The sequence below is a fragment of the Propithecus coquereli genome, unplaced genomic scaffold (genome assembly GCF_000956105.1).
Source record: "Propithecus coquereli isolate 6110/MARCELLA unplaced genomic scaffold, Pcoq_1.0 Scaffold444, whole genome shotgun sequence".
Lineage (NCBI taxonomy): Eukaryota > Metazoa > Chordata > Mammalia > Primates > Indriidae > Propithecus > Propithecus coquereli.
In genome coordinates this window covers 1257943-1282637 of record NW_012150219.1, presented here as the reverse complement: position 1 = coordinate 1282637, position 24695 = coordinate 1257943, and the positions used below count along the sequence as shown (strand labels likewise).

General features: G+C 44.7%; 1 protein-coding gene across 1 annotated transcript in view; it reads right to left on the bottom strand.

Annotated features, from left to right (window-relative positions):
* The window catches only part of SLC9A8 (solute carrier family 9, subfamily A (NHE8, cation proton antiporter 8), member 8), a 69912-nt gene that overhangs the window by 26921 nt on the left and 18296 nt on the right, over window positions 1-24695 (bottom strand). The window contains exons 5-10 of the mRNA XM_012654695.1: window positions 24071-24154; window positions 18942-19043; window positions 17807-17841; window positions 12515-12658; window positions 7031-7169; window positions 4720-4825 (exon numbers count right to left, since the gene is read on the bottom strand). Of these exons, the coding sequence (XP_012510149.1) occupies window positions 4720-4825; window positions 7031-7169; window positions 12515-12658; window positions 17807-17841; window positions 18942-19043; window positions 24071-24154 (610 nt within the window). The remainder of the gene's footprint in view (window positions 1-4719; window positions 4826-7030; window positions 7170-12514; window positions 12659-17806; window positions 17842-18941; window positions 19044-24070; window positions 24155-24695) is intronic.

Here is a 24695-nt window from a genome sequence, read left to right as displayed (position 1 = left end):
ACTGTAGCCTCGAACTCCTGGGCTCAACAGATCCTCCTGCCTCAGCATCCCAAGTAGCTGTAATCACAGGTGTGCACCACCCTGCCCAGCTGAAACTAGGACATTTTTGAGAATGGAAGGGCATATTATTACTTCATCATGTTGGGACAACAGGGGAAAACAGAGGGACTCAGGGCCAACCAGTATGTATGGTCACCCCAGCAGCAATACACACTGATGCCCCTGTCAGGACTCTGACTTATGCTGGCTCCCTTTAATCCTCAGCACATGCCTTAGGCTGGCCCTTTTATGATGTCTGTTTTATGAAGAGGAAGTGGATGCTTACAGTGGTTAAGCCTGTGGTCTGAGGTTACACGGCTAGTGAGGGGGGAGCTGGGATTCAGACCCAAGTCTGTCTGTTATACAGCCCAAGTCCGAACCACTGCGTTCTAAACATGTGGATTTAGGTAAATGATCCACGATCCCTGGGAAGAGAATATCCTGCTCCTTGGTCTTGGGAACCACTATCAGTCCTTGGTGACAGGAAGAGGGGAGCACAGAAAGGAAGGAGAGGACAGCAGAAACGCCATCTTTCCCATTTGTACTCTCACAGCATGATGTGGAGGGTCCACACGACACACAAAGGCCATCCTAACCCTCTCTGAACACCCACCTGACAAATTCCCTAACGGCAAAGTGCAGACAGAGCCAGTCCCGTCTCCCAGAGGTAGATGGCATGTTTGCGGCCTGCGCTGCTCTGTCTGGCCCCGTCAGTGTGTGGAGTAAAGTCCCTAAGGAAACGAAACCCCTATAAACAGAAAACACTGCCACGCTAAAGAAAAAACAAGAAAAACACTCCTTTGTTTTAATCACAAATTTCAGATGCGTGAAATATATCTTTGCCAACAGGTACTCAATGATAATCTCAAGGGGGTGGAGGAATAATTTAGAAAAACAGAAGTAAAAATAGCTAGTGACTCACAGGTAATGTTTATCAAGTGCCAACATTCAGTACTGATAAGAGAGGGAACCTGATGGCAGATGCCTGGGTGAAATTATGCTGGTAAACTGGTTTGGGATTAAAAACAAAACCAAGCCTGGCACAGTGGCCCACCTGTAGTCCCAGGTACTGAGAAGGCTAAGGTGAGAGGATTGCTTGAGCCCAGGAGTTTGAGTCTAGCCTGGGCAACACAGTGAGACCTCATCTTCAAACAAAACAAAACAAAATAAAACGGGACAAAAAAAAAAAAAAAACCTGAGGTTTACAAAGAGTTCGCCAATGAAAACGGCTAGAGTCCTCTCTGCTTCCTCCTTCGCAAGATCTGTTCACAAAGTACCCAGGTGTGACTCCAGCTAGTGAGCTGCAGGACGTAGAATTCCATTCAACGGAACCATCAAAAACCACCAGGGATTTCCACTCTGCCCATAAAGAAACAGCTGCTACACAAATCACTGTCCTGATGTAAACAACAGAAAACCTGATACAAGATAGGAAACAAAACTGTTTTCTGACACTGGATAAAAGGCAAGGTAGGAGCAAACATGGTGGCCGCTCTTTTCCCAGACCCCTGGCCAAGCTTACTGCCTGGAGGCGGCAAACAGGCTGAGGCTCAGGGAGGGCCCAGCAGTCTGTCTTGCTGAGAGGAGGAGACAGATTAGAGTGGGGGAAGCTGCGGAGAAGGAGAGCTCTGGAGATCCACAATAAAGTCCCCGTGAATCGTTGCCTGATACCGACTGATCTGTACATGTGTAGGATGAAATTCCAACAGATTGGGGAAAGAACCACTAAAAAGCAGTAGGCCGGACAATTCCCAAAGGTGACGCGGGTGGGGCTTGGAATAGTTTGCGTTCCCACCAGCCGAGTGGAATGACCTCATAACACACAAGGTGTGAGGCAGAGGCCTCGGCAGGGTGTTGCTTGTTAGGGCACTGCTACTCTGGACCTGCCCTAAGTTTAAAAGTAACCCTCGAAAAGGAATAAACTCATTCTAAGAGACTTAGATACATGCCGGAAGAAAAGTCCAGAACTCTATAAAGGAATACGATAAAATCTTTATGTACTCAACAACATAAAGTTCACAGTGACTGGCATTCAATAAAAAATTAATAGCAAGCAAAGAGCAAGAAAATGTGACCCATAAGCAGAGGAAAAATTGATAGAACAGACCTAGAATTGATTAGCTCACAAGGACATGAACAGAGCTATTATAAACATGTTTCATATGCTCAAGGATATAGAGAAAAAACACATACAGGATGAAGAGAGAGAGAGAAGATATAAAAATAACCCAAAGGGAATTTTAGGTAAATTACACAATTATCTAAAGTGAGAAATAAAATGGATGGGATGTACAGAGAGTCCACATGGCAGAATAAAAGATCAGAGGCGGTGAAGACACAGCCATAGAAACTGACCAAAATGAAGCATATAGGGGGGAAAAAAAGACTGGAAAAAAAAAAGGGCAGAGCATATTGTGGGCCAAGAGCACGCTGTCATAACCAGAGTCACTGGAGTCTCTGGGGGGCAGGGAGAGCAGAAAAAAACGTTTAAAGAAATGGGTAGGGCCGGGCGCAGTGGCTCACGCCTGTAATCCTAGCTCTCTGGGAGGCTGAGGCGGGCGGATTGTTTGAGCTCAGGAGTTCGAAACCAGCCTGAGCAAGAGCGAGACCCCGTCTCTACTAAAAATAGAAAGAAATTAATCGGACAACTAAAAATATACAGAAAAAATTAGCTGGGCATGGTGGCGCATGCCTGTAGTCCCAGCTACTCGGGAGGCTGAGGCAGGACGATCACTTGAGCCCAGGAGTTTGAGGTTGCTGTGAGCTAGGCTGACGCCATGGCACTCTAGCCCGGGCAACACAGTGAGACTCTGTCTCAAAAAAAAAAAAAAAAAGAAAGAAATGGGTAAAAATTTACCAAATTTGACAAAAGCCATAAACACATAAACTATAAATCCAAGAAGCTCAGTGAACCCCAAGCAGAACATAAAGAGAATCACATCAAGGTTCCTCCGAATCCAATTGCCACACACCTATCAGGATGGCTAAACTTTTTAAAAATTAAAATAAGCGTTGGTGACAATACGAAGCAACTGGGACTCTCTCACACATTCTGGTGGGAATGTAAAATTATACAGTCACTTTGAAAAACGCTTGGCAGTTCCTAAGAAAGTAAATATGTACTTACCAGATGACCCAGCAACCTCATTCCTAGGTATTTACCCAAGATAAATGAAAACATGCAAAACTGTTCATAGCCAAAATCTGGGAAAACCCAAACATCTTTCAAATGGTGAATGGACAAATAAGGACGTATAAACCACGGATACATGCAAAAACATGGCTGTCTCTCGAAAACATGATGGCAGCTAAAAGAAATGAGACACAGAGGACTGCATACTACATGATTTCACTTATATGACATTCTGGAAAAAGCAAAACTATGATGGCAGCGCAGATCAGTGGGTGCCAGTGCTCAGGATGGGCAGAGGGGCTGACTGCAGAGGGCACAGGGAGCCACGCGGGTGATGACATGTACCACATCTTGACTATGAGGGTGGCTGTGTCACTGCATACATTCATCAGAACATTTAGAATAGGTGCATTTATCGTATGTAAATTATACCTCCACAAAATTAATAAAAAAGAAAAGCCATCCTGTGGCAGAGATCAACACATCCCCTGCAATGGATCCGAATTTCCAGAACAAAGTTCTGAAGGGCCTCACTCAAAGGATGGGGTCAGACTGCCGGGGGCGGAGCCCTTCCCACTCAGCTGCACCCCTCACATGGGGCAGGGTCGAGTCATGCTCCAGACATGGCACGCAGCCTCCACGTCCGTCCGAGTCAACCTCCTTACAATTTAACAAACCGTGGACGCAGGCTCGACTGCCACTTGGGGGCAGAAAGACCAACTAAGCCACCCCTTGCAAACAGGAGCTGCTGACTGATTTCAAGGAGGTGAGGGCTCCAAGCACTGTTACTCTGTGAGTGGCCACTCCTGCTCCAGCTGGTGAGCCCCATCTTCCAGGACCCGGTCAAGGAGTTGTCTCTGCTGCTGGGAACTGCGTGTCCTCCTCCACTGGGGTGCAGGGAGGAGGCTCTGGGGCTCGACAAGCTGGGTTCCAATCTCACTGCAGCCACCTACTACCTGTGCAGCTTTCAGCTGATGCCTTAACCTCTCAGAACCTCCCCCACAGGAGTGGTGGGAGCATTAAACAACTGAATACTCTGCTATTACATCATTACACCATGGCTACACTTTGCTCGTCCCTCTATGTAGCACTCAGTACGTGGCTTTATGATCATCTGTTTTGGAGGCAGTTGTATTAGAGGAGGGCATCTAAGCATCATTTCCTGAGTCAAAGACAATTAGTTTTAATGGCTGTTTCACCAATTCAGCTGTGACCCTGGGCAATTCATTCAATCTCTCTCAACCTCGGTTTTCTTATCATGGACCTTCACAGTACCTCCCTCCCACCAGCTCCATATTCATCAGGGAGCCTCCTAAGGCTGAGCGGAGATAAAAGAGAGAAAGTGGGTCAAGAGAAAAGGTGCCCATGACACCAAAGTGACTGTTTGAGCTCCTGGATCCAGCCAGGCCTAAATCCCCTTTATGGCTTAAGCTCTTCTGGGTTGTGGACTGTCTCTTATGACTGAAAGTGACTTAATTGACAAAACCTCTTTCACAGGCAGGACAATGTGCCACCGCCGCAGCATTTCCAGGCTCTCTGTCACTTACCTGAGAATGAGATTCCTTCTGCGAGCCCATAAGGCAGATAAGCAAAAATGATCATCATGCCAAACTCCAAGGAAGGCGTTTTCCTCAAGTCAATATGCTTTAGCACGTGAATGACAGTTGTTAAGGAAAAAGAATCAAGGGATAGCTGAAGTCACAAAACTGCTGCCCGCTGGGCATGGTGGCATGCACTTGTCATCCCAGCTATTTGGGAGGCTGAGGCAGGAGGATCGCTTGAGCCCAGGAGTTCTGAGGTCAGCCTGGGCAACGTGGCAAGACTGCATCTCAAAAAACAACAATAACAACAAAAATTGCTGCCTTCTAAATATATAAACAACAGATGCAAAAAATTTTGGAATATCCCAAGATCACAACTGAAATTTTGGCATTATGGAATTTTTTCTTTGTAGGGAGACTGCTGTTATAAGAAAGGGAATCTGACAAAACACTAAGAAACAGAAATTCCAGAGACAAATGGTGGGAGAAAATTAAAATAAGCCTAAGTCCACTCATTTAAAAATGTTGACTTAGAGAGCTGGAAATGTGCCCAGGGGCATGGGGCAAAAGCTGGGGTTGCAAACATGCCAGGGCAGCCCACACTGCCAGGTCCCCCCAGGGCTGTGTCCCCTCCCACCTCCTCCGTCGACATCAGATGAGATAACTAATGGGTACCCATCTTGCTTTCCAGAACTCTGGGGTTCAATGCCCTGTTGAAGAACAGTCTTTCCTATTCCTGGAGATTTCTAAACTCATGCCCCTAGGAAAGGAAAGAGTGTTCTATGTATTCTAATATTGTTCACCATACCTGTACTAAAGCTCTTATACCCATTTGCTCCATTTCATTTCACTAGATACTTTTTTTTTTAAAAGAAAAAGGTAAATACGATAGCCAGGCATGGTAGCTCAAGCATGTAGTCCCAGCTACTCAGGAGATTGAGGCAGGAAGACTGCTTGAGGCAAGGGGTTCAAGACCAGCCTGGGCAACATAGTGAGACCCTGTCTCTAAACAATTAAAAAAAAAAAATCCAGGCGAGGTGGCACACACCTATAGTCCTAGCTACTTGGGAGGTTAGAGTTAGAGACCAGGCTGGGCAACATAGCAGGAGTCTATCTCTTAAAAAAAAAAAAAAAGAAGAAGAAGAAGAAGAAGCTAGGCACGGTGGCTCAATGCTGTAATCCTAGCACTTTGGAGGCCGAGGTGGGAGGATGGCTTGAGCTCAGGAGTTTGAGACCAGCTTGAGCAAGAGCGAGACCCCGTCTCTACTAAAAATAGAAAATTAAGCTGGGCGTCATGGCAGGCACCTATAGTCCCAGCTACTTGGGAGGCTGAGGCAGTAGGATTGCTTGAGCCCAGGAATCTGAGGTTGCTGTGACCTAGGCTGATGCCACGGCACTCTACTCAGGGCAACAGAGTGAGACTTTGTCTCAAAAAAAAAAACAGAAAAAGAAGAGGAAAAGAAATATAAATGTAGAGGAAACTACTTAACTGGAAAAAGTTTTCTCTTCCATTCTGTTTATTGGTACAATATGAGAAGCTGTCAGCCAACTCAATAGAGCCTTTAGACTTCTGGACAAGGGAGTTGATGGGAAAATTCAACAAAATGGCAGAAAAACATGCCTTTAACCAGGCAAAAGAGTCTTTTCCAGCCATCTGTGAAACAAACTGCTCGTGGAGGAGGGCCAGGTGGCCATCTCCCTGAGATGTAGGCTTAGGCGCACACAGAAATGGTCTGGTGTCTGCTCCTATTTTAAACATAATGCATTTTCTACAGCAATAAAGGTGCCATTGGCCCGAACAAGCCTCTTTCCTTGTCTGGCTGGAAAAGCTTATGGGTTGTTAAACAACGCAATCAGTGCAAATAACTTTTATGAAGCACACTTTCAAAATCCCTTTTCTAATCCTTTCAGATGAACACTTTCAGTGGGGGTAAAGATTTTCTCAAGTTGACATTTTCAAAGCAAATTATTGTCTGAGTTTCTGAATGTGAAAAGTGAGACGGTGGAAAATGAAAATCCTCTGCATGTGGTTATCATACTCTGAGAACTGAGAAGCCCCCCAAACCACTTATGATATCCAGTAGCGTTCATGTTTTTTAAGCTTTGAAAGGTGACATCCTAAATTTCACGTGTTAAATTTAAAAATCCTTGAGTTTAAATTAGAGTGTTTCTCAAACCAAAACTAAGCACAGAAATGCTCCTTCAAACAAAACCTTAGTCTAAAATGGGCCCCACTAAGGAACAGGAGAAACTGGCTGGAGATGGGTATGATCAAGAATAATCTCAGCCCTGCATGTTCAGCACATTAAAAGGATATTAATGCAGAAATTAAGCCAGTGAGAGTGCCGAGCGCTGCTGAGCCAAAGAACATTTTGAGGAAGTAGTCAAGGGCTTGTAAAAATGTTTGCCACCCACTGACATCTGACATATTTTTTCTTGTTAAACCTTCAGCTGTGCTAGGAAATAAAAGAAAACAGAAAGAAGTTAAAATGTTATACACAAAGTTCTTAGAAATTAACTTAGAACTTCAAACTTACTTCCTGCTCCTTCCCTCATTCATGCATTCATCCCACCATTCAGTCAGCAGTCACATGTTTATTTGTTCACTTTGTCCCAGGTGTGACCTTAGTTCCTGGGGTTCAGAGGTGAGAGCACAGTCCTCGCCCTCGAGGAGCTCCCCCGGGCCAATGGGGGAGAAAAACAAGATGATGATCTGGGTGAAGGGCAAAGGGCAACAGAAACACAGGCTGGGAATCTAGCTCAGACTGGTGGGGGGTGAAGAAAGTGCTTGAGAATATGTGGGCTGGGTTTAGATTTGGGATAAAGAAGAGCTGCCCAGGTGAAGACATGAGGGAAAACACCCCAGGCCGAGGGAACAGCATGTGCAAAGGCAGGAGGCAGGGAGCCCAAGCACAGGCAGTGCATTGTGGGAATATTCAGGGAGCAGGAAGTGGGGGGTAGGGGGTGGGGGGAGCGGCAGGAGACAAGGCAAGAGCAGCAGGCAGGGGCAGAGGCTGGGAAGAAGCTGGGGAAGGTGTTGGCATTTCATCCTGAAGGCCTGGGGGAGTCCACTTCCTTTTCAGTATAGGAATCCTGCGACAAAGCCTGAAATAGAGGCTATGGCAAGATGTCGGAACAGAATGGAGCGGCCCAAAGAAGAAATGTCAGGGGTTTTCAGCCTAGAGGGAGGATTTAGGAGGCATTAAAGAAAAAAAAATTGAAAGAACTTTCCTTTCACCACAACTTTCCTTTCACTGTAACAGAACAAAGTACAATGTCAGAAGCCATTAAATTCAATCGTTGGTTTTGTTCCCAAAGGGAAAAGCATTCTACCATTAGCAAGGAGTGATTTCACTAAATATCCTCCTTGGTCATCCCACCTCATCCTACCTCCTGACCGGCTCTCAAATGCATCCACTCCTCTCTTGTACGACCCTTTCCTCCCAGGGATACGCCTCACTCATCTCCCTCTAGACATCCTTGTCTTCCTACAGACCAACCAGCTCTACACTCAGCGGCCTGAATGACCCTTTCAAATGCAGATCTAATCAGATCACCAGCCCTTTCAAAAGTCCTCCAGGGAGGAAGCCTAGTCTTCTTAGCACGACCTGGCTCCTGTCCCCTGTACCTCTCTGACCTCACCTCCTCTCATTCAGGATGGGGCCATCCTGGCACTGGCACCTCCCAGTAGGTCATCTTTCACCCTTCCCTGGCCCCAGCATCCCTGACCCCTTCACACGGACCAGCCCATTTATAGGTTCTCATGGTGCCTGACCTCTCCTTCACAGCACGGGAAAACGGCAGGGCATTATTCCGTGAGGACCAAGCCTGTGTGCATCTCGTGCACTGCCACATGCCCAGAGCCTGAAGCAGAGCCTACCTAGCACGCAAAAGATACTCAATACCTTTTCTCCGAATCAGTAAATGAAACAAAGAATAGTCAACATTAATAGCGTATTTATCAGCGTTTCATGAATTGGTATCATTTTTAAAGCAGAATAATCTCTGATAGAAGGAGAGTTGGTCAAATAACCTTAGGAAGGCTTTTGAGGAGATTCACAGCACAAATAACATAATAAAGGTTCTGGGAAGTTCTGCAAAAAAGAAATCTAACTTTCTTCACATGAAAGTTTTGCAGACTTACCCGAATGCACAATCTCCCCATCCCCTTTCTTTCCCAGCAGATCACAAGTCAACGTCCCACTGCGAGGAAGGTGAGAGCCAACAAGGGATCATATTGAAAAGTGCTTTTGAAGGTCATGGCCACCTACCGTTCCCAAAAGTGGATCTGTGGGCCACGCACAGCCAGGGTCCAGCCTTACCCCCACATCACTGCCACGCTGGCACGCAGGCTGGTTTCACTGCTTTCTTTTCATATAGAGGAAACTGAGGCCCAAAGAGAGTGAGTAACAGAGTGAGCGGATTCAAGGCTGGACCAGTGGTTTCTGAACTTGAGATATTATAAATGGAAGTAGAAAGTGGGTTCTTTCTGGCCTGGTGACTTTCTACATTTTATTTCTTAGGTTATGTTTCTTATACCTTAAAGAATAAAAGACAGTGCTGCTTCAGGATCTATTTCATGAGTGTAAGCTGTAGCTGGAGAAAACAAGAGGTTTCCTCTACAGCAATTATTATAAAAATACATTGTCATAGCATTAAATCAAAGCTAAAAATGATTTAATTAAAGTTAATGAAGAAACAAAACATTTCATTTTCTGGCACTTACGAAGGTCACAACAATCAAAAGGGGGTAATTCACTCACGTGTTAGGTTGCGAAGATAAATGTGTCAGATGGCTTTGGAGATGACTGATCATGAAGTGCACCTCTTAAAAACAAGGTATGATTCTACTTTATAACTAAGGAAAGGTGACAACAGCTCCTAGGAGCTGGGTGGTGGGTTTGGTTTGTTTGTTTTTTTTTTTACTGTACTACTGAAAAAAACACAAAAACAAAACCAAAACAGGTCTACCATGCCCCTTTTCTCTCTCCTCTGTTTGAAAATGCCTACCGGCCTTCCAGGCCTAGCTCAGAAGGCATCTTGTCCGAGAAGCCATCCTCAAATCTTTCACAGTTGTCGGTACTGAAGGCATTGTGTTCGCTTCTCTATAAACATCTTTCGTCACCATGGACCGAGTTCATTAAATCCAACTGGTTTCTGAGCAGCGTCTGGCACACAGAGGTCCCTCACCAAATGCTGATGGCAGGTGACCAGTATGGTCAGAAGACTCCGTGACACTGATTCCTAAACCAGCCTGCAGCTCAGAAGGGGTCGGGCTAATGGCGGAAGAGGAGGCTGGAAACTAGACATCCACATGGCCCACAGATCCAAATGTGGGAAATGTCATCCTAGGTGATCGTGGCCTTCAAAAGCACTTTTTCAGTAAGAGCCTTTGGCTACTTAAAATGAATCCATCACTTCTCATTTAAATAGAAAATATCTCCTAATCTCTGGCCTTTGTACAGCAGAGAGACCTGGAAAAGCTCAGAAAAGGTCCTACCTCTGACAGATTTTTTTCCTTTAAATAAATCAGAGACAAAGCAATTGAGTTTAGCTCCCAATGTATAAAAATAACTTGTGACGTCACTTCCAAGTTGGGCAAAATTCCTTATCACAAATGTTCGATATGTGTAGCCAGGATACAAGATAAAAGTAAAAACCAGAAAGCTAAGCAGCTTTCAGAATAGATCTTAAATAAGAAAAAATATTGCCATCAGATTGTTTAAAGGTCTTGCAGCATGATGTATGATAATTTCCTAAGAAAGCTACGGAAATGTCTGCCAAGAGGAAAAAAAGCCAATAAAAGGGAATTGGTTAAATAGAACATGGTAAATCCACAGAAAGGAATACTCTGTAACCAGTAAAACGATGTCCTAGAAGATTGTTTTATCAACTCTGTTCAATGGAAAAGTTACAATACTATATTTGGGATATAAGCCCATTTAAACAAAATATATGTATACTTACACCAAATTGGTTTTTTTTTTGAGACAGAGTCTCGCTCTGTCACCTGGGCTAGAGTGCCATGGTGTCAGCCTAGCTCACAGCCACCTCAAACTCCTGGGCTCAAGCGATCCTCCTGCCTCAGCCTCCTGAGCAGCTGAGCAGCTGAGATTACAGGCGTGCACCACCAAACCTGGCTAATTTTTCTCTTTTAGTACAGATGGGGTCTCGCTCTTGCTCAGGCTGGTCTCAAACTCCTGACTTCAAGCGATCCTCCCGCCTCAGCCTTCCAGAGTGCTAGGATTACAGGCGTGAGCCACTGTGGCCGGCCACCAAACTGTTAACCATAATTATCTCTGGGGATTAGCAATGTGTGTGATTTTTCTTTCTTTCTTGCCTGTGTGTTTTCTTAATTTTATATGAAGAATATGTGTATTACTTTTTGAATACCAAATATATTTTAAAGTTTTTTTGTTTGTTTGTTTTAAGGTCTGTTGAGCGCCTCTTGCAATTAGCCAGTATTTGGTAAGCTCTGCCTGCAAAGCCAGCGCAAAAACAGGACAAATATGGTGAAACAATAACTGGAAGCAGGGGTAGAAGAGGAAAGGATGTCACATTAACTGATGTCACACACTTTTCACATAGCATCCTATTAAACTGTTCAGTCCTCAAATCCAATCCTCTGAATGTTGTCTTTAACAAAGCTTTTAAGAAAATGTTCTTAATACCACAGAGTAGTTATGCTTAGCAAGGAATCCCACAACAAAGGAAACAAGTCAGTATTCAGGTAAGTGGAAATTCTATTCTCTGAAGAGAACATAGATTGGCTTCTAAAGTTCTCTTAGCTCATCTCTGATACACTATTCAGGGCTCTTTTCCCCAACTGCTTTTTTCTAGGGTGGTGGATGGAGTCTCCCTATGTTGCCCAGGCTGGCCTCCAACTCCTGGGCTCAAGCGATCCTCCAGCCTCAGTCTCTAGAGTAGCTGGGACTCTAGGCACACTCCGTGCTCTCTCTAACTGCTTTGACTGTCCTCGACTGCTTTGACTGTCCACCCCTTCTCTGTGTTTTGGCAAAAATTCTTAGGTCTCTTGCCCACACATGTTAATGACCACCAACCTTAAAATGCAGAGTCCAAGCAAACAGCCCTGCATCAGATAAATGCATTTGAGATTATCTTAAATGGACTTCCTTTTCCATTGACATTTTATGATTCATCTTTAATTTCTGAGATTGCATCAACTAAGGCAGTAATACCAATAAACATTTGAAAAAAATTTGCAGTTTCCAAAGTAGCTTTTACATGATAGCATCTCAAGACAGGTAACCTGTTGGTACTACTATCTCATTTTACAGTTGTGAAAATGAAGGTGACATGCAACAGCTCCTAAGTGGGAGAGTATGGCCTCTGTCTACTGCTTTTGTCCCCAGTACCACTGCCCAAACACTGATCCCCCAATGGCTGCTGCATCTCATCTGGGGAACTTATTAAAAACCTATGGTCTTGGGACTCACCCCAGACCAAACGAATCAGAAGCTCTGAGGGCGGGCCTGGGAATGTCACACTTAATAAGCAGCTCAGTGATGCTAAAGGAGAAGCTGAGCTCAGAAGCCACCACTAAAAGGTAGGTCGAAAAAGGGGGACTCTCATCTCCTAATCACCCATGGACCCTCACAATATTCCTGTGGCACACGAAGGTTTGTCAGGGCATAAAGATAAGAAAGACGACAGGTAAACCAATTCCCCAGAGGACAAAAAACCGTACATGCAGCTGCTTCAAAATATCTGACCCTTTGTTACAAGGACCTTTAGTTCTGTCGCCTGCAGAAGCGGTCTGTCCTCTCTACCCTGCACTTACTTGGTCAGGACAATGGAGACTGCATCGTTGAGAATACTTTCTCCAAACACCAGCATGTTGAGCACAGGGTCCACGTGGAGGGCATTGAAAATAGCGATGGTGGCCACCGGATCGACAGCCGATATCAGGGAGCCAAACGCGAAACTGCAAGAGAAAAGGAAGGGGAAATTCTGAAGTGCATGTCACTTGCGCCACGTATCAAATCACCAAAGTCAAAGCCTGCGTTTAACGTAACACAGTAGTACACGCTGGCACTGAAGTAACTACAGCAGATGGTGTCTTTTCCCCACTTCTCTGCTAGTGGAACGGTGAAAGGCCCACTCTAAAAGGAGTTGGTAGGAACGGCCTGCTTTTCCACTGTCAGTACTGAGACTGGATTTTGACCAGCGATGGCTGGAGGTCTTTTGCTTGGATACGTTACACACTGCCCAGCCTTCCTGGTCAGAGCGCCTGGAGCCAAACCACCCATGAGCTCCTAGGTCTGACCTCTGCTCCACCCCTTGCCACCAGGCCATGGGAGTGCCATCTGCAACCAACCCCTGCCTCCACTCAGATTTGCAACACCTAAGAAAGTGCCAAAAGCCAGCAGCAACTCCAGTATGCTGCAGGGGATGGACGGTGTGGGTGGCAGACTCTGGCACTGATGCTGTCTCCCAGCCAGGCCAGCTGACCTCACTGACGGCACCCACCAAGATCAAGTCACCTCCCGTACAGCCCAGGCACTGTTCTAAGCACTTCGTGTCCAGTAACTCGACACTCCACACGGCAACTGTATGAGAGACTACCACTACTGCTCCAGTGACATCCAGTGACTTGTCCACAGTGAGTCAGCTAACAAGGGCACAGCCGGGACTCAAACCCAGGCTACCTGGCCCAGAGTTGGTGCTCCTCAGCCTCACGGTGGAAATAGCGACATCCACAGACTAAGACACATCTGGAAAACAGCCAGTGTGACACTGGAAATAAACCAGGGTGATGTGAGGAACAGTAACCTGGTGGAGGAGTGGGTGCGAGCCACTTAGATCGGGGGGTCAGGAAAGGCCTCTGAAGAGGTGACACATTTGAGCAAGAACCTATAGGACAAGCAGCAGCCAGCCAAGACAAGGCCTGGGGGCAGAGGTGACAGCAAGTGAGCCCTGAGGTGGGAGCAAGTTTGGCTGCCAACAAACAGGAAGGAGGTGCCTGTGGCAGCAGGCGGCAGGGGCAGGGGGACGAGTGACAGGCCCAGCTCCCCGAAGGGGCCTTGTGAGGACTCTGGATGGCTCATTCTCTCAGCCCTGCAGGTTTGTCGCTTTCCCCCTTGGTGTTCTCACAAGCCTTCCGTTCCCTCAAACCGCCATGGCTGGCACTGCTCTCTCTCGCACAGCCGAATGGGCGGGTCTGCCCCCTTCTACGCCACCAGACACAACATGGAGCCCCCAGGGCACAGCCTGCACCAGTCACAAGCCAGAGACCCTCTGCCCTGTGCCTCCCACGCTCACCAGGCCCGTGTGTGGGAGGGAAGAGGACCAGGGCCTGGGCAGCCTCCGATGCACGGACGATCGTCTGACTCCAGGGTCAGGGAGGGCAGTGCTGGCCGCAGGAAACGGCTGCCTTGCCAGTTATGGCTCTCTTTGTAAATCTATAATTTGGCCTCTGGTTTCCATGGTAACTCCCTGTGAGTGTAATAAATGTGAATTCATCTGGGAGGGCCTTGGGATCCCAGGCTGAGGACCTGACCCCACAAGATGGTCTCCCTCAGACCTGAGTTCCCTGACTTCACCTGTCCTCACAGAGGTTATCACATAAACGCGCGCCCCAAGGGGGGCAGATGCCGTGTGTCCATCATGGGCGTGTTCCCGGGACCTGCACTGAGTGTGGCTCAGAGACACCTGCAGAAAGCAGTCAGGCAGGCGGGGGGAAGGAGGAAGGGAGGGAGGGGAGGGAAGGTAACTCCACCAAGCAACTGCGGACCTGGGAGGCCCTATTTTGCTAGCAGCTGGTCCTTAGGCCCTGGAATTGCAGCCCAGACACAGGGCTTCTTGTCTCTCCTTCTCTTATTCTCACTCTCATCAACCACAGCAGCATCACAAGGGGCCATGACGGAAGAAGGACATCTGCAAAGTGTATCCCGAAGTGGCCTCTCTCCATTTCCACGCAGAGCACAGGAGGGTGGACGGCCACGGTTCTCCCTGCTCAGCACCCGCACGCCCAGTCTTGGTGACAGCACCCAACTTTTCCTCTGGGGAGCCACACCCCCTCCTACTTTCCATCCTTGTAGTCACGTGGGGTTCTAGGTGTGGGCAGGGGGCCAGAGCTTGGTCAATCAGGGTCACTGCCGGTCATTTTACCAGGTACACGGAACAGGTTGGCCCTTTAGGCAGGGATGGCTGAAGTGAGGGGGACGTAAGCCTGGAGCCATCGGTGCTGCCACAAGGGGGAGCGTGGGGAGGATGAAGCCAATCAGGGGAGAGCTGAGCTGAGACCCAGTGAGAGGAGAGATTCTCACCATCGTGGCCCCTGGAGGCTGCCATGCCAGAAGCTATCACCCTGGGGACACTTCAGTTCTACAAGCCAACAAACTTTTTTTTTTTTTTTGCTTAAACTAGTTTTTGTTGGGTTTAAGTTGCAATGAAAGAGGAGGCCTGGCTGATGAACTTTGTTACAATCTTCTGACATCCTGAACTGGAAATGAGATAGCAGGAACTAGCAGATGAACTGATGAACGGAGAGTGGGACCGACGGATGGAAAGATATATGTCAAGGCAAATACAGCAAGATGGTAATCACAGAATCTAGGTGGTGATCATATGGGTGTTCACTGTACAAGGCTGTAGCTTTTCTGTATGTTTGAAATTTTTCAAAATAAAAAGGTGGGGGGAAATGCTTTGTATAAATCATATAACACATTTAGCTTTGACTGGGAATCTAAACTGAGCCAGGGTATTTCTGATAGTGAATACGAAGTCTGAAATAGAAACGCCTGAATCATCGAGAGGTCTGTATCTAAGAAGTCATGTAACCTGGCCACACCTTCGTGGCCAGTCCTTTGAAAGGCTAGAAGCTAGAAGTTCAACTTAAAAATGTGTTTTCTTTATTCTGTCACCTCAAAAGATAGCAACAGTAACAAAATAAAAATTAAATAGACTGGGATAGTGAAACAAGGCAAGGCACCTAAGAGTGAAATCTCTCTCCTGCAGAAATATCACTAAAATGAAATTTGTGCAACAAAGTCATTTTTATGTTTTCTATAGTGCAGAGATTGCAAAGGTCTGTGGTGCTCATGTTTAGCCTGCATCGTGTCTTTGAAAAATTGAGCAAGTTATCAACATTTAAAAACTGAAAGGTTTTCTACAAAAATCTAGAAACCTGGCCTCTTTTGAAAAAAAATTACTTCAAATATCTAGTAATACTGGGCTGGGCGCGGTGGCTCACGCCTGTAATCCTAGCACTCTGGGGGGCCGAGGCTGGTGGATCGCTCAAGGTCAGGAGTTCGAGACCAGCCTGAGCAAGAGCAAGACCCCATCTCTACTAAAAAATAGAAAGAAATGATCTGGACAACTAAAAATATATATATATAAAAAAATGAGCCAGGTATGGTGGCGCATGCCTGTAGTCCCAGGTACTCAGGAGGCTGAGGTAGAAGGATCGCTTGAGCCCAGGAGTTTGAGGTTTCTGTGAGCTAGGCTGACGCCACGGCACTCTAGCTAGCCCAGGCAACAGAGTGAGACTCTGTCTCAAAAATAATAATAATAATAATAATAATTAATTAATATCTAGTAATTCTGGGCCCATATTTTCACATGGTGATTATTAGGTGGAGGTGAGACATGGCTTCCCTTTCTGACAGGATGTGCTCTCCTGTTGGCCATTGTCCCATCCCTAGACTCGCACCTGGCCAGCTTCCCTCTGTTGAGTGCTCTGCCAGGCCCTGCAGCGGTGTGGGTTTGCCACGCCGAGCAGCCCCTGTCTGTGGACAGTCACTTTCCAACAGCAGAAAAAGCATCTGCACATGGAGAGAGAACCCTACCCGGCTCTCAGTCGGCTTGTCTACGGGCAATTCTTTTCCTCTCCTGCATCTGAACACCCCACCCACTGATTCAATTCAATTTCACAAACATTTATCCAGCATCTCTGTATCTCTAACCAGTTGCCTCCCAAACAGGGTGAAGGTCTGAATGCTGTGACACCTTCCTTGAGGTCAACTGGGTTTAGGGCATTTCTTTCCACTTGCAAAATACCTGCAAAACACGTTTTATCAGTTCTGCTTTATTTTCAGCTCCTGTGGAAGAGGCATGTGATGTGCTTATATATCAAAACTGTCTTGCAACAAAAGCTCCAAAATTTATGTCCCGGGCAGGGGAGGGTGGTGAGTGGAGGTGGGAATGGGGTTGGACTTGTTATCCGAGGCACATTTCCCACGAAAAGGGTTCCAAGACTCTAGTCCCAAGTTGCTAAGTTGCTGCTAAAGCCTGAAAGCTCTGGCTGGCCTCATGGCAAGGGCCTGGGTGGGGCTCACCACTTGGCCCCACTGCCCAGGTCTCCAGCCGGGCCACAAGACCAAACCAAGCACGGATGCTGGACGCGGACACACGGAGTAAGGCTGCATACTCTCAGTGTGGGCACACCAGGCTGCGCTCTGCTTGGGCACTTTTTCAGCACTAGATCTAGTACCTTCTGAGAGACAGCTGCCTTCGTTGCTTCTCACTAAGCAATTATGGAAATTCCTGGGTGGGCCTCCTAGATAGCAGCTCACGGGAGAGTGCTCACCGGAGTAGCTGAGATTGAGGGGGGTATTCAAATAGAGCCCTTGGCCCTGCCTTCTGCCCCCACCCCAAGCCCATCCCAGACTTGGTGGGAATCTCAGAGTAAACATTTCTTGCTCACTCTCCCCATCCTTCACCTCTCAAGAAGACAGCTTTTTATTACGGCTATTGAAAAGACTTAGAAATCATAGAAAGACAACAGAGCAGGGTACTAGCAGGTATGTACGGACGGGGTAGTTAGCAGACCAGAGTCACTCCCTCCAAAGCTTAAACTGAATCAATCATTTCAATCAGCAATGCTCGGACTAGGGATCTTCAAAAGTCTTCAATATAGTTTTGATTCATTTCAGACACATAAATTAATTCAGAATAGATTCTACAGTAGAAATCCTTAGCAAAAATAAATAAGAGAGAAAGAGACAGAGAGAGAGAGAGAGAAAAGCAAGAGGAAGAGAATAGAAAAGTACCATGCCCAGGAAGCAATGTGGAGAAAATTTTCCCCAGTCTGAAAAGCAGTCACATGGATATTACAGTATGAAGGATTTACCTGTCTGTCATGTTGAGTTTAGAGATTACATCAGCCTGTAAAATAAAACACACAAACACACAGACACAAAAAAAAAACCCCTGGAGAACAGCCAAGAAGATTAAAATGTCCATTAGTGCTTCATTAAAACTAATAAGGACATTAATCTTCAGTCCCCAAACCACTTGAAAAATAAAGAAAACTCCTAAGTTTTGGTTTAAGCATGCATTCGATCATCATACAACAAAAGTATGGAAAAGAATGCTACGTTTATCAAGCCCAATTAATGGCAGTTTTCTTCTCTAGAGTTTATTTCTCTTTGACACTAGAAGCTGAGCAATGAACAAAGTTGCATGACAGACAGATTTATTCTGGTGTCATTGAGGCAGGAATAAAGGTGGAAATCATATGGAATGGGCTTTGGCTATCAAGAGAAGAACAGCTGACATGTGTAAGAGAAATCTGCCTGTCACCCAGGTGCCTGACACCCACTTAGTTTTCAGAAGGGGGGCAGGCAAACTTTCTGCAACTGGCAATAAAGGAAAGGAACTGTGACATGCTGGACATGCATAATGCAAAACTACAGAAACTACGCTCCTGGAGGATGTTTGGTCTACATTAATTCACATTAAAGGCTAAAGTACAGAACACCCCATTGATGCCCCTGGGAAGTGGTTTAGCAGCGGTAGAAAATCCAGACTATATAATTCTACAGGTAGACAGCTTAGAACTGAGTGAACAGAGTCAGAATCATTGATTTTAAAATGTAAATTTTTATTAAAAAACAGCATTCAACCCCAACTCAGTCTATCTGACAACACAGCCGATATTGCTATAATTGGAAGTTCCTGATGCTATATATTTTGCTTTATGTTTAGGTATTCCAATTTAAGACAGTATTAGTTTGCAAATAAGATCAAATACTTTTGGGGATTATGGAAAAGATTCACTCAATTCCACATACCAAAGTTCTTAGAGGACACTAAGAAACAATTTAACGTGCCTTTATGGGCCTCATGTGAAGCTGGGCTTTTCTTCCAGGAGGGCGTTTACGCTGAAAGGGAAACCCAGGCCCCATGAGGTGTTCCTACCCCACCTCCCTGCACTAGCTCAAAGAACATAAGATTTTAAAGTTTTTCAAAAATGTTTTTCTTACCTGACCCAGAAAATAAATTCCTCCACCTACTACAAAAGCAGAGATCGCGGTACCAAAAACAGCAAACAGGGTGATGGAACCAATATTTTGAAAGAAGTTACCCTGTTTGAAACAGTAGAAATCAGAGAAATGATTAGAAAAGCCGGTCCTGTCAGCGAAGGCACGGCCCACCCACCCGGCCTTCCGAGCAGGCCTGACACTCAGTAAAGGCACCACCACCTGCCTGGCTTGGCCAGCTGGAAACCTGGGAGTCTCCTTGCACCCCCACCTGCTTCAGTGCCCCTGTTCCTCACGTGATCTCTCACCTGGACCACTGCACGGCTTCTCACAAGTCTCCTCAGCCCTTCCCAGCCCCTTTCCCTCCACTCTCCAAGTGCTTCCAGAATGATGTTTGCAAAAGACAAATCTGATTGTGCGGCCTTCCCCCAACCCCCTAATGCAGATGACACCCACCTGGGTTGGCTCCACCCCTGGGAAGGCCCCTAACCCCCTCTGGCACCACATTCCCCTTTGTTCTCTGGGTTCTAGTCACACTGGCAGCTCCGAGAAGGTTGTGCTGCCTCTTTGCTTGGTGAACTTGAATCATCCTAAGATCTCAGGATATTTCAACTCCTCCTGGGGGAAGCCTTTCCTGATCCCTTAACCAGTTCCCAGATCAGATCCTAGACCATGCTCTCAATGCACAATGACCCTCTCCCGTAGCACTTGGCATGGCTGTAATTTCGCATTTACTTAGGTAACTATCCGGCGGATGTCTGTCTTTCCCTCAGGCTGCAGGCTCAGCGGGGGCAATGTGTGTGCTTGTGCACAGCACAGTCAATGCCACAAGGCCTGTCAGATGAAGATGCCCGATGAACAGGTACTGAAGAAATTAACTGTGCTTCGTGTCTGGTCAAAGTCCAAAGTCTATACAATTATAATTTTTCCTTTAATTAAGAAAAGGTGCATTATTACAAAAAATATCAAGATAATAGTTTATACTATCAGAATCTTCTTTTTGCTGTCCAGGTCTTTTAAACAATTTTCTTTCACTCTCTTAGTATCATCATTAAACATGATAGATGAAATATGTTTCCATCTATACTTCACAGCATTTAAGAGAAAATACCCAAGTCCCAGCAGCATGGAAACATCTTTCAAATTTCCATAAAATTAAGGAAATTAAGCTGTTTATGAGAACCTTAATAAATCAGGGTGCCACTTAGGAACCACCACCAAGAGGCTTTGATCACCCTTGATTGTGGGTGTGGACAAGAGTCCCATCTTTCTAAATGGGATCACATCAAGCTAAAAAGCTTTCACACAGCAAAGGAAACAATCAGTAAAGTGAAGAAACAACCCACAGAATGGGAGAAAATATTCGCAAACTACCCATCTGACAAGTGATTAATAACTAGAATATATAAGGAGCTCCAACAACTCAATTGGAAAAAAAAAAATCAAATAATCTGATTAAAAAACAGGCAAAGGATCTGAATAGACATTTCTCAAAAGAGCACATACAAATGGCCAATAGGTATATGAAAAAATGCTCAACATCTTTAGTCATCAGGGAAACGCAAATCAAAACTACCATATCCTCTCACCAGTTAAAATGGCTTTTATCAAAAACACGGGCAATAATGAATACTGACAAGGATGTGGAGAAAGGAGAACCCTCCCACACTGTTGGTGGGAATGTAAATTAGTGCAACCTATGGAGAACGGTATGGAGGTTCCTCAAAAAACTAAAAATAGAACTACCATATGACCCAGCAATCCCAATGCTGGCTATATATCCAAAGGAAGGGAATTCAATATATTAAAAAGATATCTGCATTCTCATGTTTACTGCAGCACTATTCACAATAGCCGAGATTTGAAATCAACCTAGTGTCCATCAACAGATGAATGGGTAAAGAAATTGGGGTGCATACACACAATGGAATATTATATAGCCACAAAAAGAATAAAATCCTGCCATTTGCAACAACATGGATGGAACTGGAGAACATTATGTTAAGTGAAATAGGCCAAGCACAGGGCCGGGCGTGGTGGCCCACGCCTGTAATCCTAGCAATCTGGGAGGCCCAGGCGGGAGGATTGCTTGAGCTCAGGAGTTCCAGACCAGCCTGAGCAAGAGTAAGACCTCATCTCTACTAAAAATAGAAAAAATTAGCTGGGCATGGTGGCACGTGCCTGTGGTCCCAGCTACCCAGGAGGCTGAGGCAGGAGGATCACTTGAGCCCAGGAATTTGAGGTTGCTATGAGCTAGGCTGATGCCATGGCACTCTAGCCCAGGCAAGAGAGTGAGACTCTGTCTCAAAAAAAAAAAAGAAAAAAGAAAAAAAAGAAATAGGCCAAGCACAGAAAGACAAATCTCCCATGTTCTCACTCACATGTGGGAGCTAAATATTAAAAACAGTTGATCTCTTGAAAACAGAGAGTAGAATGACAGATGCCAGAGGCTGGGAAGGTAGCAGGGAGAGGGAGATAAAGTGGGGATGGTGAGATAGATAGAATAAACAATATCTGATAGCACGACGAAGTGACTATAACCAACAATAAGTTAAGGTATACTTTACAATAACTAAAAGAGGAAATTGGAATGTTCCTAACACAAAGAAATGATAAATTCCTGAGGTGATGGATACCCCAATTACCCTGATTCTATTAATTCACATTGTATGCCTGTATCAAAACATCACATGTATCCTATAAAGACATACAAGTATTTTGTACTACTACTACTACTAATAATAGAATCCCATCTTTCATTCAGAAATTGTCAAGCCAGGGATGTCAGGACCTGCTATTTTAAAGCTCACTTCAAAAAGAGTATCCTCAGCCCAACACTGACTGCTCCAATAAGTCTATCTCCTTCAGGAAGTTTCTCTGCAATTTTGATTTGGCTGCCCATAATCTGACATTCAATTCCTTTGTTTGGCATATCAATCTTTAGTGCACAAAGAATTTTAAAATAACTCAAGGCCAACATATGATTTGTTTTGCCTAAACAGAGGCTTTTATCTCTGAGTTTCTTTGCAAACAGTTGCTTTATTTTGTTACTTAAAAATAGATTATTCGGTCTTGGTCTGTTTACAGGGATCTAATTCTGATATAAATTATGTGTCTGGTTAATATTAATCTGGATACTGCAAATTTACCCAAATTCGAGTTACCACATTACAAGAACTTTCACCTGCTGTATAAAGCAAATTTATCTATTTCTCTCTGGCATAATTAACATCCTATTCTTTATATGATATTTACAGTAGCTGCCTACTTAAGGCATATCGACTGATGATAATCCTACTGAAATTTGTATTCCAGCTTCAAATTTACATTAGCAAATACAGCAATATTAAAATAAAACATTCAAAGTCAATTTTCTATCTTCCTTGGGGAAGGGCAGGAAGTGGACAAGAGCCTCTGAATTGGCATTTCCAACTCCCATCAGTCCCTTTCTCATAAGTTGTCATGTTTTCTGCTGAAGTGTCATCTTCAAAGAAATGTTTTTCTAAGACACTATTATTTTCCTCAAATTTTGAACAAGTTTCTCTCCCCTCCCTACAAAACAATTAGAAAATAAAAACTTTACATGATCTAATATAATATTCAAAATGTCAGAATCAAATCAACTTCCTCAGCATTGTTTTGAAATATTTCCATAATCTGCTTACAGTTCTTTTAAGATTTGTTTACAAAAGGAAAGAGTAAAAGATGTTGACCTTCAATTTCTTTTTGTTTGTTTCCTTTTTAACAATTATCTGATATCAGTAACAATTTGTAAGACTTGGGAAATTTTTTTTACATTAAACATCCTTTTCACCTTTTCTTTGGATAGATGAGCAATAAAATAACAACTTATAAAAAAAATCTGGACTGAACATCTTAAGGGTATTTTTGTTTTAGTTCCCAGGTAGAAAATTAAAGATTTAATTAGTATGTTTTTTATCAAAACTCTCTTGACAAATTTAACTCTTAAGTTTAGTAAGTTTTTATTAGTACTAGTAATATTAATATTATTAATAATAGATAATAATGTTATTAGCAGTAACAAGAAGCAGCAGCACTCCATTTATTTAATGTGGTGGGTGGTGCTTTGTCTACATTCTTTCACCTAGTGTAAATCTCAAAGCAACCTGGGAGGTAGGGTTTTTGGTGGTGTTTTATTAATAATTTCTCCTCTACCAAAAAGGAAACTGTAGGGGGCAGCACAGGACCAGCCCTATGCCTCTCCGGCTCCAAAGTCCAGGTTCTTTGCTCTCTCCAAGGGCTGGTTTAACCTTTGTTCTTCCAATCTTCACAGTTTTTTAAAAATCACATTCACAAAATAACTGTTGCATCATTAATATTCTAAGTTGAATCGCCTTGTTTTAATACTTAAATACATTAATATTTAAAGAAAACTCACAGACAAGGAACAAAACACATGCACACACAGAGAGTGAGAAGCTCCTGCCCAGACAGAAAGAGTCACACTGAGGGTTGGAGGGCCGAGGCCAGCAAGGCTGAGACAAGGCACAGAAGTGGACAGAGGCCAGTGACACTGACGCCCAGAGAGCCAAGGAGGCCGGAATGGGTGGAGCACCTGTGGGACTAGGTGGGGAAGGATGGGGCTCCAGCCTGGGAGGGAGAGGTGGGGCCTGGGAGAGGGAGGAAGAGATGGAGGCTGGGAGATGAAGGGGAGGAAGGTTAGCTGGGGGTTGAGGCCCAGGGGAGGATGGATGGACCTAAGGAGGAAGATAGGTCCCACAGAGTGAGCTGAGAGAAGCAAATGGCCTGGGGCACATTCCCTGTCATCCCAGGACACAGTCTGTCCTCTTAACATGTGTCAGTCTGTGTCCAACAAGAGGAGTCAATGTATTGTCCATGTGTTACTTAAAATCACTTTGGTCATCTTGCTAGGCAAAGTATTCCCCTGTAGAAAACACTGGCTCAATGAGCCAAACTGCTTGAAACCATTAAAGCAGCCAGTGGATCACGTTTGCTCTCTGCAAAAGTCAGGCACTGCAGTCCAGCTTCTACCGTGCAGGCCCAGCAAGCAACAGAGCTGCTGCTGCTAAATTAACACCCAGGCTTTTATCGAATTTGCCTCACGAACATGAGAAACATCAGAGAAGCACTAATGTGTGCCTGAGTCTCACCTTGTGTAATGAATATCCGGACTCAAAGATAATGGGTGGCAGCAAGAGAAGGAAAAACATATTTGGACGAAACATTTCTTCTTCCTGTAAATAAAAATTGGGTATTTTCAGAGACATGGAATTTGTGTAATTAAGAAATAAATTTATCAATGAAGAGTCAAAATAGTTATTCTCTCGGGGCTTGGCCCAGTGGAAATGTATAATGTTTAAATGACTAACACCAAGCAGGAGAGATACACACACACACACACAAAATTAAACTACATTTTAAAATGTAGGACAAGGGATTTTAAAAGGTGACGACCAAAAGAAACAGGATAATGAATTGCTTCCAAACACACAGTAATATGCTTTTTATTCCTTAGTAAGGAAAAGAAAACTCATTTTAATATAGAAAATTTCAAAGCAGATAGAACATTTTCAAAAACAAGTATACAAATTGGATTCCTCCAGGAAAAAGGTAATGGTAAGCCCTAAAAAAAAAAAAAAAATCCACTCAGAGGAAGAGTTAACCATACACATGGTTAAAATAGCTCTGCTTTCTTTCTGCTTGTCAGAGACAACACTGCCATTTTCCTAAGTCTGACTGTGATGAAATAGTCCCCACTTGATACCCTTGCAAATT